The sequence below is a fragment of the Rhipicephalus microplus genome, unplaced genomic scaffold, assembly GCF_043290135.1.
Source record: "Rhipicephalus microplus isolate Deutch F79 unplaced genomic scaffold, USDA_Rmic scaffold_499, whole genome shotgun sequence".
NCBI classification, from domain to species: Eukaryota; Metazoa; Arthropoda; class Arachnida; order Ixodida; family Ixodidae; genus Rhipicephalus; species Rhipicephalus microplus.
Genome location: NW_027465060.1, coordinates 27,162 through 41,691, shown reverse-complemented (window position 1 = coordinate 41,691; position 14,530 = coordinate 27,162). Strand labels below are relative to the sequence as shown.

The 14,530-nt window shown below is 52.5% G+C and overlaps 2 protein-coding genes across 2 annotated transcripts; both read left to right on the top strand.

Annotated features, from left to right (window-relative positions):
• The first annotated feature begins 308 nt into the window (after positions 1-308).
• LOC142794776 (histone H2A-like) lies at positions 309-13,291 on the top strand. Its single transcript, XM_075885944.1, has 2 exons — positions 309-676; positions 12,777-13,291. The coding sequence occupies exon 2, from the start codon at positions 12,832-12,834 to the stop codon at positions 13,204-13,206; it is 375 nt and encodes a 124-aa protein (XP_075742059.1). The 5' UTR covers positions 309-676; positions 12,777-12,831; the 3' UTR covers positions 13,207-13,291.
• LOC142794775 (histone H2A-like) lies at positions 562-1,476 on the top strand. The gene is made up of 2 exons (XM_075885943.1): positions 562-692; positions 943-1,476. The coding sequence occupies exon 2, from the start codon at positions 1,017-1,019 to the stop codon at positions 1,389-1,391; it is 375 nt and encodes a 124-aa protein (XP_075742058.1). The 5' UTR covers positions 562-692; positions 943-1,016; the 3' UTR covers positions 1,392-1,476.
• Positions 13,292-14,530: the final 1,239 nt, after the last annotated feature.

The window sequence follows — 14,530 nt, the reverse complement described above, 5'->3', positions numbered from 1 at the left end:
GATGGAGAAGCTCTCCTTCCTGCGGCGCTTCTTCTTCTTCTTGTCCGTGGCGCGCACATTCTTCTGCGCCTTGCCGGCCTTCTTGACGGCTTTGCCAGACGGTTGGGGAGGCATGATTTCACACAACACGCACGCGAGACCAGAGTCGAATGCGCGTGTCCCCCCGTCTCGCCGCGCTTAAATATGAGCGAGGGGTGTTGACGAGATCAGCACAACGCGCGCGCCCCATTGGTTCGCACGGCTTCTCTCTCTCACACTCTCATCCGTTCCCCGCGAGCGGCGGCGCGCGATGGTGGCAACGGAAACCATTCGAGGATTCGCTCGCAGGATTTCAAGCTGGACGGTTGTGCCCTCGCGATCTCCGACTTCAGCGTAGCTCCCGCCGACTGGTTCGCCCTCCGCGGTCTCCTGATGCCGTGTAGCTCTCGCATTGTGGCACCCCGCCCTTGGACTGCTTCGACCGGATCCCCACTTTCCTATCTCCTTCTTTTTCCTCTCGTTGGCTGTCTTCTTCTGCTTCTACTTTCCTTCTATCCTTTTTATCCCTCCTTAACCCCACCCCTATAAGGCACTGCGCCGTGTCGCCTGAAGGCAGACAGAAATTAGGTGCCTTTTTCCTCTTCATTGTAACCACTACCACCACCAAACCATTCGAGCACGGCTCTCATCTCAGAAGGCAGCAGCTTTCTTGCGCGTTGCGACTGAAGTTGCTCCGCCGGAGGGTAGTCCCTTTGTCGGGCCTCCCTGGCTTGTATGCCGGGAGGCAGGCCGCGTCTGTTGGGCGCCTGGCGCCGAACGGTGGCCCCCTTGCCAGGGCATGGCCGTCTGCCCGAAACAAATCTTCCCCCCACACAGCCCTGGGGGGAGGGAGAGCCGGGACAGACGTAGGATGATGATGGGTTGATGAGTTAAGTGTGACTCTGGGACAAAGCGTTTCGGCGCCGCGTCTCCTTCCTATCTGACAACGGCTCTCTTGTTTTCGGCAACCGGCGTCGTACCAAGCGAAAAGCAACACCATGTCCGGACGTGGCAAGGGCGGCAAGGCGAAAGGCAAGAGCAAGACCCGTTCTAGCCGCGCGGGGCTTCAGTTCCCCGTGGGCCGTATTCACCGCCTCCTACGCAAGGGAAACTACGCCGAGCGCGTCGGAGCTGGCGCTCCGGTCTACCTGGCTGCCGTACTCGAGTACCTGGCCGCCGAGGTGCTCGAGCTGGCGGGCAACGCCGCTCGTGACAACAAGAAGACCCGGATCATCCCCCGTCACTTGCAGCTCGCCATCCGCAACGACGAGGAGCTGAACAAACTGCTTTCCGGCGTCACCATCGCGCAGGGCGGTGTGTTGCCCAACATTCAAGCCGTGCTTCTTCCAAAGAAGACGGAGAAGAAGGCGTAAGCGAGCACCCCTTCCGCGCGCTCGCCGCATTCCCCAAACGGTCCTTCTAAGGACCACCCAAACAGGTGACGCGGCCGTGTTTCGCTTCGCAGTCACGATGGCTCTGTTCGTACCCTCAAGCGTGTTTGTTTTTCTATACTTTATATATATTTCCTCGCGACATCAGTTAGCCACAAGTGCGCGACGCCAAATGCTGCAAAGAGACAACCAAATCACGCAGCTCGGCACCGAAAAAGACAGAAAAGAGCATGTAAGCGTTGTCATTTCTCATTAAAAAAAAAAAAAAAAAGCTCCACACGTAACCGTCTATCCTTACGATGACACCTGAACGGGTCAGCACAGGGACAGAGTAAATTTAATACCTTTGAATAGAAAAACAAACGTAAGGTAAAAAAAAAAAGACAGAGAGAGAGAGAGAACCCGCCGTTAGCGCATTCCATTTGGTGCTTCTAACACAATTTATTTCGTCTATCTTGCTAGGCAGCGCAGCCACTATTACACAGAACACACAACACAAGCGCTTAACTTCAACTAAACGTTTATTGCAAAAAAAAAAAAAAATTGTCCAGAATATGGCACAAAAACTTGTTCAGCTTCAAAAGAAATGAAAGGAAATGACACGCGATGATTTCGAGTGTGTTAGTGCACTCTCTATCGCGCTCACGCGGAAAGAACTGTTTTTTGGATGGGGTGATAGAGAATAACAGACAGTAATGTGCGGGACTGGCACGTGTGCTTTTTGTTGTCTACCTTTTACTATTCTTTTTCTCTGTTCACCCCCTTTATAAACTCTGACGTTTGCAATGAAAGTTCAGTTGAAGTTAAGCGCTTGTGTTGTGAGGTCTGTGTAATAGTGGCTGCGCTTCCTAGCGAGATGGATCCTTACCAACTGGCCCGATACAATTGTTTATTTCGTCTCTCGGTAAAACTTCATCACCTCCTACGAGTGCACCCAAAAGTTGCGCCGGGGTCCAGCAGCCCAAGTCACCATGGCGTTACGCAAACAGAAGCCCTCAAAAACACCTTACAAGCGGCGGGCAAAAAGGTAAACACATAAATGAAATTGACACACCACAGGGTCGCAGCACGGCTGCTGCACACACACCGACTGAAGCTAGCCTACCTTTTCTCTGTCTACTCATAATGATACACACTTTTACCTTGAATTTGTCAAAGCTGAGCCATTTCTTCGTAATAACGACGCGCCGACGTTCCGTTCTTCCGCGCGCTAGACAACGGCAGCCACGTACGTACAAAACATGACAGCAAAAGAGGGTGCGGCCGGAGTACGTGGCCTGGAGTGGTCTCGTAGCCAAAGCAGACACGTTGGTGGTCCTGAGAAGGACCGTTTGTTGTTGCTTGCCTGTCGACCGAAGCGCAGGGAGCAGCCCAACTTAGGCGCGCTCACCGCGAATGCGCCGAGCCAGCTGGATGTCCTTTGGCATGATGGTGACGCGCTTAGCGTGGATGGCGCACAGGTTGGTGTCTTCGAAAAGACCAACGAGGTAGGCCTCGCTAGCTTCCTGTAGGGCCATCACGGCAGAACTCTGGAAACGGAGGTCCGTCTTGAAGTCCTGAGCGATTTCCCGCACCAGGCGCTGAAAGGGAAGCTTGCGGATCAGCAGTTCGGTCGACTTCTGGTATCGGCGAATTTCACGCAGGGCCACGGTTCCAGGCCTGTAACGGTGAGGTTTCTTCACCCCGCCTGTGGCAGGGGCACTCTTGCGAGCAGCCTTGGTAGCAAGCTGCTTACGCGGAGCCTTGCCTCCAGTACTCTTGCGCGCGGTTTGTTTAGTTCGGGCCATGCTGCGTGCGTCCGATCACCTCGACTGACGGAGCGAAACTGCGCTCCTGCCGGAGATCGGCAAAAGCGGCTTCGCCGCACGACCCATCTCTCTCCCTCCCATTGGCCGAAGCGTGAGAACCCGTCCGCGTGCGAGCGCGGAAGCGTACGCCAGGATGCTGGCTGGCGCTCATTTTCGGGCAACCGTGCAGTTCGCGGCTGCAAAGAGGTACACCGAAACGAAACCACTACCGCTGTACAATACAGCCTGCTGCGCATTTCTTTCGCCTTCCAGGCAACACATCAATCGACGCTGTAGCTCGTCGCTTCCCGAAGCGGCGCGACGGAGTGCGAGACGCCACCATTCACGCCAACAGCGCGCATCGCACTAGAGCGCCTCGCATCACCGAGGGCAAATGCGCACTGCCACGCCAAAAAAACTTGCTCCTTGCGTTGTCGCTTATTTGCGACCATTACGTAGATGGGCGAAGACGACGAGAGACCACCGGCAGTGTTGGTATATGCATACACGTCCGCGCAACGACAAGGAGTAAAACGCAACAAAACATTCTAACACAAACACCCCGTACATCCAACTGCCACTGAGCGCGCCTACTTGCTCAATCGCAGACAGTAACGGGACTCAATTTTATCTTCCTTTCCCTCTTAAGAATCACTCATACATACTTGCCAAACTACTAGGTGCGCTCAATGGCGGTTGGATGTACGGGGTGTTTGCGTTCGAATGTTTTGTTTCATTTTTACTCCTATTCCCTCGATATGTCGTCTCACTCTGGCTTCCCTCATGTCTCTTTCTCTACACTTTTATTCCCACCCTTTTAATCCCCCCTCACCCCCCATCCCTTGTGAGCTACCGCTGAGGTGTCGCATCCTGATGCAGACAGTTTCGGGGCTCACTTTCCTCTTCTTTTCCATCTTACACATCAGCAATCCCCCCCCCCCCCCCCCAACCTCTAAGTGCTAAATATGTGGCACAAAAAGCAGGAAATGGACTCAATGAAAGGGTGAAAAATAATAATCATAATAGAAACGAAGATCAACACGCGCCTCAAAAAGCCCCATTCACTCCTCTTTCACATTTTCACGAGAAAATGAAGGTACACACATGGAGAACAATTTTTGTTATAGGTAGGCTTTGCCTGAGCAGAACCACTGTCGTGCGCCTTGGTTACACATTCGACACGCCTCGTCCTGTGCGGAGGTGGGTGGGAAACCAAGGGTGCACTTGAAAATGCAATGCTCGTGGGTTGGTGTCGCCATCTCACGGCAGGCTCACGCGAGCGCGCCTTGCTTTCGAATTTCCCGCGCTCGAACCTCTCGCGTTTACATCATGGGCTAGTCCCCCCCCCCCCCCCCCCTCTCGCGTGGGCGGCGAAGCCAGCCTCCCTAGAGTGACCACCTCTGCCGGCGAAATGGAAACACTTGTTGCGTAGCTGTCCGTCCAAGTAAAGCTTTCACAACTGCAGTGTTCGCAGCACCAGTACAGTACATGAGTGCCACTTCTATCAAGTGCAGCTTCCCTCAGCACGCTGCATGGGCAGCGCTTATTGTGTACTTGCTTCTGACTTGCGCAGAAATTCTGTTTAAACATCCCCTTCCACTTTTCTTTCTTTTTTTTTGTATTTTGCAGCTCGGCAGCGCCAGGTGTGAAAAAAAAAAAACAAACAAAAATTATTAGGCGTGACAATGTACACAATGTGTTATTAAATGGGGCACTTCTGAGTGCACAGCGGGCGCGGTAAACACGACCAACCTGTCACAATCAATTTTTTCATTTGTAAGTACACATCCCTTCTTCGTCTGGGTGCCCCACGGTAGAACATAGTGCGTTTTTATTTATTTTGACACAACGTGACGCGATCGTGTAGTGGGCATTCCAAAGAAAAAAGCGAGTTCGTGCTTCCTGAGCATAGTCGTGTCTCCAAGAATGCAGTGACCAGGGTAGAACGCTGCGCTCGGCTTCTTCCTTCGCGCGATAAGGTAACTAGGCGACGTTCGCTTGACGGGCCCGTTTTAGCAGCTTGGCTTGCAGGAAGGAGAGGAAGAACTCGCAGATGCGGCGATTGATTCGTGCATGCAGACCCAGGAGAAAGACGACGACGCGAACGAAATGCGGTGAACGTGACAAGTACCCAGCGCGATCAAGCTACTACTACACGAGGTGCTGCTCACCTGAGCGATGACGCAATGATATTGCAAAGAGGGACGGACGGGTATGGCGAACCGCTGGGATCACACTGCCGAAGCATCAAGTGGGTAGCCCTGAAGAGGGCTGTTGTGTTCTCGTTGGCTGGCTGCAGGCGACGCCGCTGGCTTCTTAGCCTCCGAATCCGTACAGGGTGCGGCCCTGACGCTTGAGGGCGTACACGACGTCCATGGCTGTCACGGTCTTCCTTTTGGCGTGCTCGGTGTAAGTGACGGCATCGCGGATCACGTTCTCGAGGAACACCTTGAGAACGCCGCGAGTTTCCTCGTAGATGAGGCCAGAGATGCGCTTGACACCGCCACGGCGCGCCAGACGACGGATGGCCGGCTTGGTTATGCCCTGGATGTTGTCACGCAACACCTTTCGATGACGCTTGGCGCCACCCTTCCCCAGCCCTTTGCCACCTTTGCCACGGCCAGACATGACGGCTTCCGAAGTTTCTGCTTCTGCTTCGAAACGCGCCCGGAAAGCGAATGCTCGACACGATCGAGTCGCGGTGTCGGCGCCGGCCCGCGAGACTGAGGAGGAAGGCGAACGGCGCACGCCGGTTGGTCGGCGGCCAGCTCGTCTCTCTCTCCCTCTTTTCTTCGCGAGGAGCGCGTTGGCCGCGCAGGTTGCTGCACTGACTATTTTTCTGCACTACAAGATTGAATATACACGGCAAACATGCTTTCGTTTGTTTGTTTGTTTTTAATTCTTTTCTCGTTACTGTTGCTAAGTTTCTTGCCCATTCATTCACGCACCCTTCACTGCTGCAAAATGGCGTATCAGTCGTATCAGCTGCCCCAGCGGCAAGGAGACATCAAACCGAGTAAGCGACAATTCATCTACGCGTACGTACAAGCCCAGCGGATACAACGCGTTCGCTAAAAAACGTTTCATCGTGTCCACTGAACATGACACACGCAATATTTGTCAAAACTCACAGCTGCAACAGCTCACCTGTGTGCCGCACGTAAATAAACTGCACACTTAACACTTTGCGACTACTCGTCCCCGGCGTGTGCCCCCCCCCCCCTCTTTTTTTTTTTCTTTTCTATGTTCTCGCTTTCTCTCTAATCACATCAATGCCTCATTTGCACGCACGAAACCCGTTTCACGGCGTCACTTTGACGCCATCCTTGTCGCCAAACCAAGGGACTAACACACGCGGTCCGGGCACGGCCTCATGGCCGGAAATTTCTAAACAAAGCGTGCTCGCGTTGTTGTGGACGCCGGCACGTGAAATTCGGCAAAGTAACAGCACCTTTGGCTGGCTACGCGTGTCTCAAATTTTACTGTGGCAGCTCCACTACATATCGCGATACGGCAGTTTCACCGAAGCCACGCAACGCGACCGCGCTCATTTCAGCATTCACGGGGACGGCAGAGAGTGAGAGCGCACCTCCTCTCGGGCGCGCCTCTCCTCCCGTAAACACGGACTGTCAAGCGGTCCGGTCGCAGCGAAGTTTCCCCATCTCCTTGCGGGGTGGTTCAACACCTGCCCGTTTCAAGTGCACGGTTGCACTGTGAGGAACCCTGCAAGGGTCACGCAATTACAGGCAAAACAGCCCTAACTCTAAAGCGCCTTACATAGGACGAGATTGGAGCGTAAAATGCACCACCCTTTATGCATTCTTTCTTCTTTACAGCGTTGGAAGAGTGTTCGTTCGCTGCATGTTTTACGCATGCGTACTTTCGCTTACATAATACCTTCGGAGGCTGACAACCTGTTAAGTAATCTATCAACGACTATCCGGACGGCATCAGCTGTGCAAAGAAGATTTGCAGTTGGCCTTCCAGAGCCGTCCAGAGCACACAAAGTAGGTCTACACATCGTGGCAACCAATATTTCGAAAAAAGTGAATTGCGTAGTATTATAAAGAATACAACTTTCAGAATGAGCAAAACTGCTTGGTTTGACCAAAGTACAAAGAGGTGCGATTTATACCACATCGATCCATTTATTGAATTAAAAATTACGCTGGCATTAGATAGAATATCGGAAACTCTAATTGACCGATTGAGGCTAGGCACGGCATACACAAAAACATTTGTTTTTTTTTTTTCTTTGCACAGACACGGCAGAGCTGAAAGTCCCGAATGCGAATGCGGATTGATAGATGAAGACGTATGTCACCTTCTCGTAGACTGTCCACATCACGAGACGCCGTCTTAAGTCCGAACAGTTGGCATTAGACCGCAGACCGTTTAACATGAAGAAACTTCTGGGTCCGTGGCCTACTCGAGTTTTACAGTCGCACGCTTTAAAAGCATCAACACGTTCTTTACAAGACAGCGGGATTGCTGATAAGTATTAAGAAATAACGAACTTTCATTTGTAACAAATGTACTTATTATGTACAGTATCACGTGACTCTCATCATGTGTGTGTTGTGAAATGAATGACGTGTCGACAATTATGTACACACGAGCGAATGCATCTTTATACGGACCAGACGTGTGCTCTACTGTTTTGTGCTGGTGGACCGAATATTATCGAGGGACATTATATCAGAGACTTCATTCATTGACTTTCGAACATTTACTTACCATTGTGTTCTGATATGTGCGTATAAGTGTAAGTGTGTCTTTGCATATCTCTGCCCGAGTTTTCTACTTTCCATGCACTGCTTTGTACGTTTTGCTTCAAGATACGTGTTCAAGTTTAACTCAACGGCCAAGGAGTAGCCGGCGCCATAATGGTGCGCCGACATCTCCTTACATATCATATCAATAAGAAAAAAAGATGCGCGCCAATGCCCATCTATTGTATTCCCTTCTCACGTGCCCCAATACCAAACTGCGCGTGCCATTTCTGTGGTGCAAGTGTGTTTAAGTAGTCGCAGTTTCATCTTTCACAATCATGAGGGTTCCCATATTGAAAGTATTCCTTCCCCGAACTTGTGGCAGGGACGCACGATGCGAAATTACAAAATGATCGCGCTTGAAAGCTTCATACAAATGCACTGTCGACCCGCCGAACATAGTCAGTAATCTAAAACAAAGCGGAAATAAACGGTGCGTCCGCTCATTCATTTAAGGTAAGTTTCCCACCACATTCCGAATGGAACGTACCACTCATTTGTGCCTAGCACAGGCGCATTTGTTCTTTCGAAGAGAACACAGTGTTCCGCTACACCGTGTGATTATGTAAACGTCAAGCCGAGCAGTGTCGTTTGCTGGCCGGCCTGGCTATGTTTCTTTCGGCGACGCGCAAACGGAGCACTCGGTGCGAAAACGGGAAATGCCCATACCTCGTGTCGACCGCCTTTCTTTACTGGATTTCGTACTTCTTTGTGCACTATATAAATCACCTGCGTGGTACCCCTGTCATGCGTACGCACAGTTTTGTTTTTTCCTTCACTCGGGCTGTCGATACTTTGCTTTCGGACAATAATTAGCATGCAGTCCGCCGCCACGCTTTTCTGCTTCTACAGCTATTGTCACATGCGTCTATATATTTCTCCCCTATCTTTTCTTGCATCAATGCTTCCGCACATTTTTCACCGCGCCACGCACTTTAAGCTACATTCACTCCTCCTACAGTCTCGAAACGGGCCTGCCCTGCGCTCTCAAGAAATAAATGCCCCAATTTCGTAAACAAATGAATGGCGTGGCAGAGAAGGAACTCTGCGCTGTCTGATGAATGTGGCTGTACCCTTCACATCGGGCGGCAGCTATCACCACCTAGCCATAATGCTGACCTAACAAACAGCTACATTTATCTTGTTTTTTTTCTCTCTTTAAATAGTGAAGTATAGGACCGCGGTGCTTTGCAGTGAATGGTTTAGTTTTCACTCTTGCCTTGACTTTAGCCACCAATAAGATAACCACCTTCTAGTTAATTCTACCCGCCTAAAGTCTATTTTGCCCTCCCCCGTCTCTAAACCCCGGTGCTTTTGAAAAACTCTGCGCCATCATTCTAAACTATAAGGTGAAGCCCTTTACATAGCATTATCAAGTGTTCGGCAGTTTCCTTCTCTCCGCATGCACTGCATACCGTGTATACCCCTTCATATTTGGCCCGACATGTCGGAGTTGCTCGGGCAAGCGCTGACGCGAGTTTCCTATTCTATCATTTCCCAAGAGCTGAACACACTCGAGTTCATGTTACCTTTTTTTGAGAGAAGCGGCCACCTTCCCCCTGTTTTTTTTTTTTTTTTTAATTACCACGCTCCTGGTTTTGTTTTCCCTCCATTACCGTACTTGTGGCACTTTTCTCCGCGCACTCGGTCTTCTCTAATTTACCTGTTCAACCTCCCCGAGCACACACGTCGAGCGCGGCACACCAACGCTCCTGCTAGCGGTGTTCAACAGAGAGAAGAGGATGGATTCGGAGCCGAATCTCTCAGCACAACCCCTATGCCGACGCAGACAATTTGGGTGGCTCTGAGAAGAGCCGTTGATTTGTCGTTGCTCGCTGTGGCCCACGACGCACGCCTACTTGGAGCTGGTGTACTTGGTGACGGCTTTTGTACCCTCGGACACCGCGTGCTTGGCCAGCTCTCCGGGCAGCAGCAGGCGCACCGCGGTCTGGATCTCCCGGCTCGTGATGGTCGAGCGCTTGTTGTAGTGAGCAAGGCGTGACGACACGGCGGCGATACGCTCGAAGATGTCGTTCACGAAGCTGTTCATGATGGACATGGCCTTGCTGGAGACACCAGTGTCGGGGTGCACCTGCTTCAGCACCTTATAGATGTAGATGGAGAAGCTCTCCTTCCTGCGGCGCTTCTTCTTCTTCTTGTCCGTGGCGCGCACATTCTTCTGCGCCTTGCCGGCCTTCTTGACGGCTTTGCCAGACGGTTGGGGAGGCATGATTTCACACAACACGCACGCGAGACCAGAGTCGAATGCGCGTGTCCCCCCGTCTGATTGGCTTTGAAAGAGGAAAAGGAAGAGAAAAGCGCTGTCCCGTTACTGCCTCTCGTGATGAGGGCACCTCCACAGGAAAGCGCAGGGAAGGGGGAATGGGAATGAAAGAGACAGAAGAGAAGAGGTAAGAATGAAGTGGTAAAAAGCATTCGATCAGTGGTCCCGCGCACGCGTGCACGAAAACAAACGCGAAAGCGCGAGGTAAAGAAAGGCCCGCGGAGAAGCCGGGGGTGAGGAGATGCGCCCGTCAAAAGTAAGGAATAGAAAAAAAAAATAAATAAATAAAATGAACTACTAGACAAATGGAAAGAAGGCAGGGCGCTCCCGAACTGATAGTGAAGGGGATAGAGTGTCTGCTGCCACAGGTGAAAAAAAAAAAAAAGGACAGAAGAGGAAAGAGAAAAAAAACAAGAAGAGGAGAAAAAAAAAAAGGGTAGTCAGGCAGCTCCGAGCAGCCCATGTAAACACGTACACGTGGAGATCGGAGCAGGAAAAAAAAAAAAAAAAAGGAAAAAAGGTGTGATGAGCAGCGCGATGTAGCAGTAGGGGAAAAAAAAAAAAAAAGGAAGAGTAAGCCTACGCGCAAAAAAAGTATGCCAGACGCAACCGTCTGGGACTTACCACCAAGAAGGCCAGTGGCACAGTGATGTGCACGATTTATAACGGACCCGAGGCGGCCCCGGATTCTTGATACCCGGGTGTGTCCTGCAGGTTAATTCCGAACTGTTGGGCACAAGCCTCAAAGGTGAAGAGGGCCCAAGAAGCCACATTTCGGTCATATCCAAGTGGTAGGGCCCTGAGCGCCCTTCCAAGTGCCTTAGCGAGGGCAATCAGGTGGTCGTTCCTTTTTTGGTCCTCAGGTTGCTGCGAGGTTGCAGCAGCAGGCTCCATCGTTGCGCTTGTGTTGACGGTGACGGGAACCGGCGGTTGCAAAAAAGCGCGCGGTGTCTGCGTCACTGTCGAGCGCTTTTGGACGACAGTTGGGGCCGGCTGAGTTGTGGCCGAGAGCGGGGCAGTCGTCGTTGTTGTGGGGACGACGGGCGCACTCGTTGCAGGACAAGGGGCGGTATCCGACGTGGTGTCGGAGGTACCGACGAGCGCATCCCGGAAGGAGCGACCCTTGATGATGGAGGGGTTGCTGCCAGGGGTCCTGGCGTGCTGCAGGGCTTGGCGGCGAGTCACCGTGCCGTCAGTTGAGGCCATGATTACCGCAGCCTTGCGATGAACTTGCCAGGCTGGACAGCGGGGCTCGGTTGCAGGGTGTTTCCCGCCGCAGTTTAAGCAACGGGGGTGTGCTGCACACGACTCTGGGGCGTGCTTGAGGCCGCAGCGCAGGCACCGTTCGTCCCGATAGCAGGTGGCAGTTGCGTGCCCGAAGCGGCCGCAACGGGAGCATTGCAGAGGCCGGGGCTGTCGGGGTCGAACTGGGCGCCTTTGCTTGTAGAGCAGGATATCCGGTGGAACAGTAGTCCCAGCGAAAGTCAGGTTGAGGCAGTTGCCTCTGCGTACACCGGACACGATGGGCACGGGTGAGGCAAGGTTGTCGGCGAGGTCCTCGAAGGGGATCGTGGGGTCCACTCCGAAAACCATGCCAACGCAGGTGTTGAGGTCGAGTAGTTTGGCTCGGACTTTCGTTGTACAAATCGTTCCGACCTGGAGTAGGGCAGTCGGATTGGAGTTGGGATGGCTGTCCACAGCAACAAGGTTGCGCCGGAAATTCACCCGCACTCGCTTGGTGGCTGGAAATCCCGAAAGGAAGGCGGCGATTGCATCCCTCGAAGCAGCCAGGAAGTTAGCCTTCTTCCCGACAGGCCGAAAGATGATGGTGGCCGCACATCCAATCGGAGGAAGGTCGTCAACAAGTTGAGGACCGTCGGAACGCAGGAGCGTGCATGGGGGCACGCCGCGCTCGCTGGAGCCAGACGCCGTTTGCTCGGCGGCCGGAGTGGTTGAAAGAGATGAGGAAGTGTTGCTGCTAGGGGGGTATCCCTTGCAGATAGCCACGGCCGTGGCAGGAGACGAGCTAGGTTCGGTATTCGCCTTCCCTTTGCTCGAAGCCGCGGAGACAGCAGCAGTTTGACGGTTGCTGGCTTTCTGCGGCAGGGGTATTTTAGAGCTGGCTGGCTTGGCTGGGGCCTGCTGCTGCTGCTGAGTTGGCATCGAGGACGATGCCGAGGCTGCCGGAACGGCATCCTGCTGCGTAGTTCTTTTCCTGGTGCCTCGCCGAGGTGCCATAAGTAGCCCTTAAAAGGGCTGCGCGCGAGGAGCGCGGAGCGAAGTTCGGGGTGAGGACGGGAGTACAAAAAAACACGTCCTCCTTGCTTGAAATCTCATCGGCTCTCGTGTCCCCCCGTCTCGCCGCGCTTAAATATGAGCGAGGGGTGTTGACGAGATCAGCACAACGCGCGCGCCCCATTGGTTCGCACGGCTTCTCTCTCTCACACTCTCATCCGTTCCCCGCGAGCGGCGGCGCGCGATGGTGGCAACGGAAACCATTCGAGCACGGCTCTCATCTCAGAAGGCAGCAGCTTTCTTGTTTTCGGCAACCGGCGTCGTACCAAGCGAAAAGCAACACCATGTCCGGACGTGGCAAGGGCGGCAAGGCGAAAGGCAAGAGCAAGACCCGTTCTAGCCGCGCGGGGCTTCAGTTCCCCGTGGGCCGTATTCACCGCCTCCTACGCAAGGGAAACTACGCCGAGCGCGTCGGAGCTGGCGCTCCGGTCTACCTGGCTGCCGTACTCGAGTACCTGGCCGCCGAGGTGCTCGAGCTGGCGGGCAACGCCGCTCGTGACAACAAGAAGACCCGGATCATCCCCCGTCACTTGCAGCTCGCCATCCGCAACGACGAGGAGCTGAACAAACTGCTTTCCGGCGTCACCATCGCGCAGGGCGGTGTGTTGCCCAACATTCAAGCCGTGCTTCTTCCAAAGAAGACGGAGAAGAAGGCGTAAGCGAGCACCCCTTCCGCGCGCTCGCCGCATTCCCCAAACGGTCCTTCTAAGGACCACCCAAACAGGTGACGCGGCCGTGTTTCGCTTCGCAGTCACGATGGCTCTGTTCGTACCCTCAAGCGTGTTTGTTTTTCTATACTTTATATATATTTCCTCGCGACATCAGTTAGCCACAAGTGCGCGACGCCAAATGCTGCAAAGAGACAACCAAATCACGCAGCTCGGCACCGAAAAAGACAGAAAAGAGCATGTAAGCGTTGTCATTTCTCATTAAAAAAAAAAAAAAAAAAAGCTCCACACGTAACCGTCTATCCTTACGATGACACCTGAACGGGTCAGCACAGGGACAGAGTAAATTTAATACCTTTGAATAGAAAAACAAACGTAAGGTAAAAAAAAAAAAGAGAGAGAGAGAGAGAGAACCCGCCGTTAGCGCATTCCATTTGGTGCTTCTAACACAATTTATTTCGTCTATCTTGCTAGGCAGCGCAGCCACTATTACACAGAACACACAACACAAGCGCTTAACTTCAACTAAACGTTTATTGCAAAAAAAAAAAAATTGTCCAGAATATGGCACAAAAACTTGTTCAGCTTCAAAAGAAATGAAAGGAAATGACACGCGATGATTTCGAGTGTGTTAGTGCACTCTCTATCGCGCTCACGCGGAAAGAACTGTTTTTTGGATGGGGTGATAGAGAATAACAGACAGTAATGTGCGGGACTGGCACGTGTGCTTTTTGTTGTCTACCTTTTACTATTCTTTTTCTCTGTTCACCCCCTTTATAAACTCTGACGTTTGCAATGAAAGTTCAGTTGAAGTTAAGCGCTTGTGTTGTGAGGTCTGTGTAATAGTGGCTGCGCTTCCTAGCGAGATGGATCCTTACCAACTGGCCCGATACAATTGTTTATTTCGTCTCTCGGTAAAACTTCATCACCTCCTACGAGTGCACCCAAAAGTTGCGCCGGGGTCCAGCAGCCCAAGTCACCATGGCGTTACGCAAACAGAAGCCCTCAAAAACACCTTACAAGCGGCGGGCAAAAAGGTAAACACATAAATGAAATTGACACACCACAGGGTCGCAGCACGGCTGCTGCACACACACCGACTGAAGCTAGCCTACCTTTTCTCTGTCTACTCATAATGATACACACTTTTACCTTGAATTTGTCAAAGCTGAGCCATTTCTTCGTAATAACGACGCGCCGACGTTCCGTTCTTCCGCGCGCTAGACAACGGCAGCCACGTACGTACAAAACATGACAGCAAAAGAGGGTGCGGCCGGAGTACGTGGCCTGGAGTGGTCTCGTAGCCAAAGCAGAC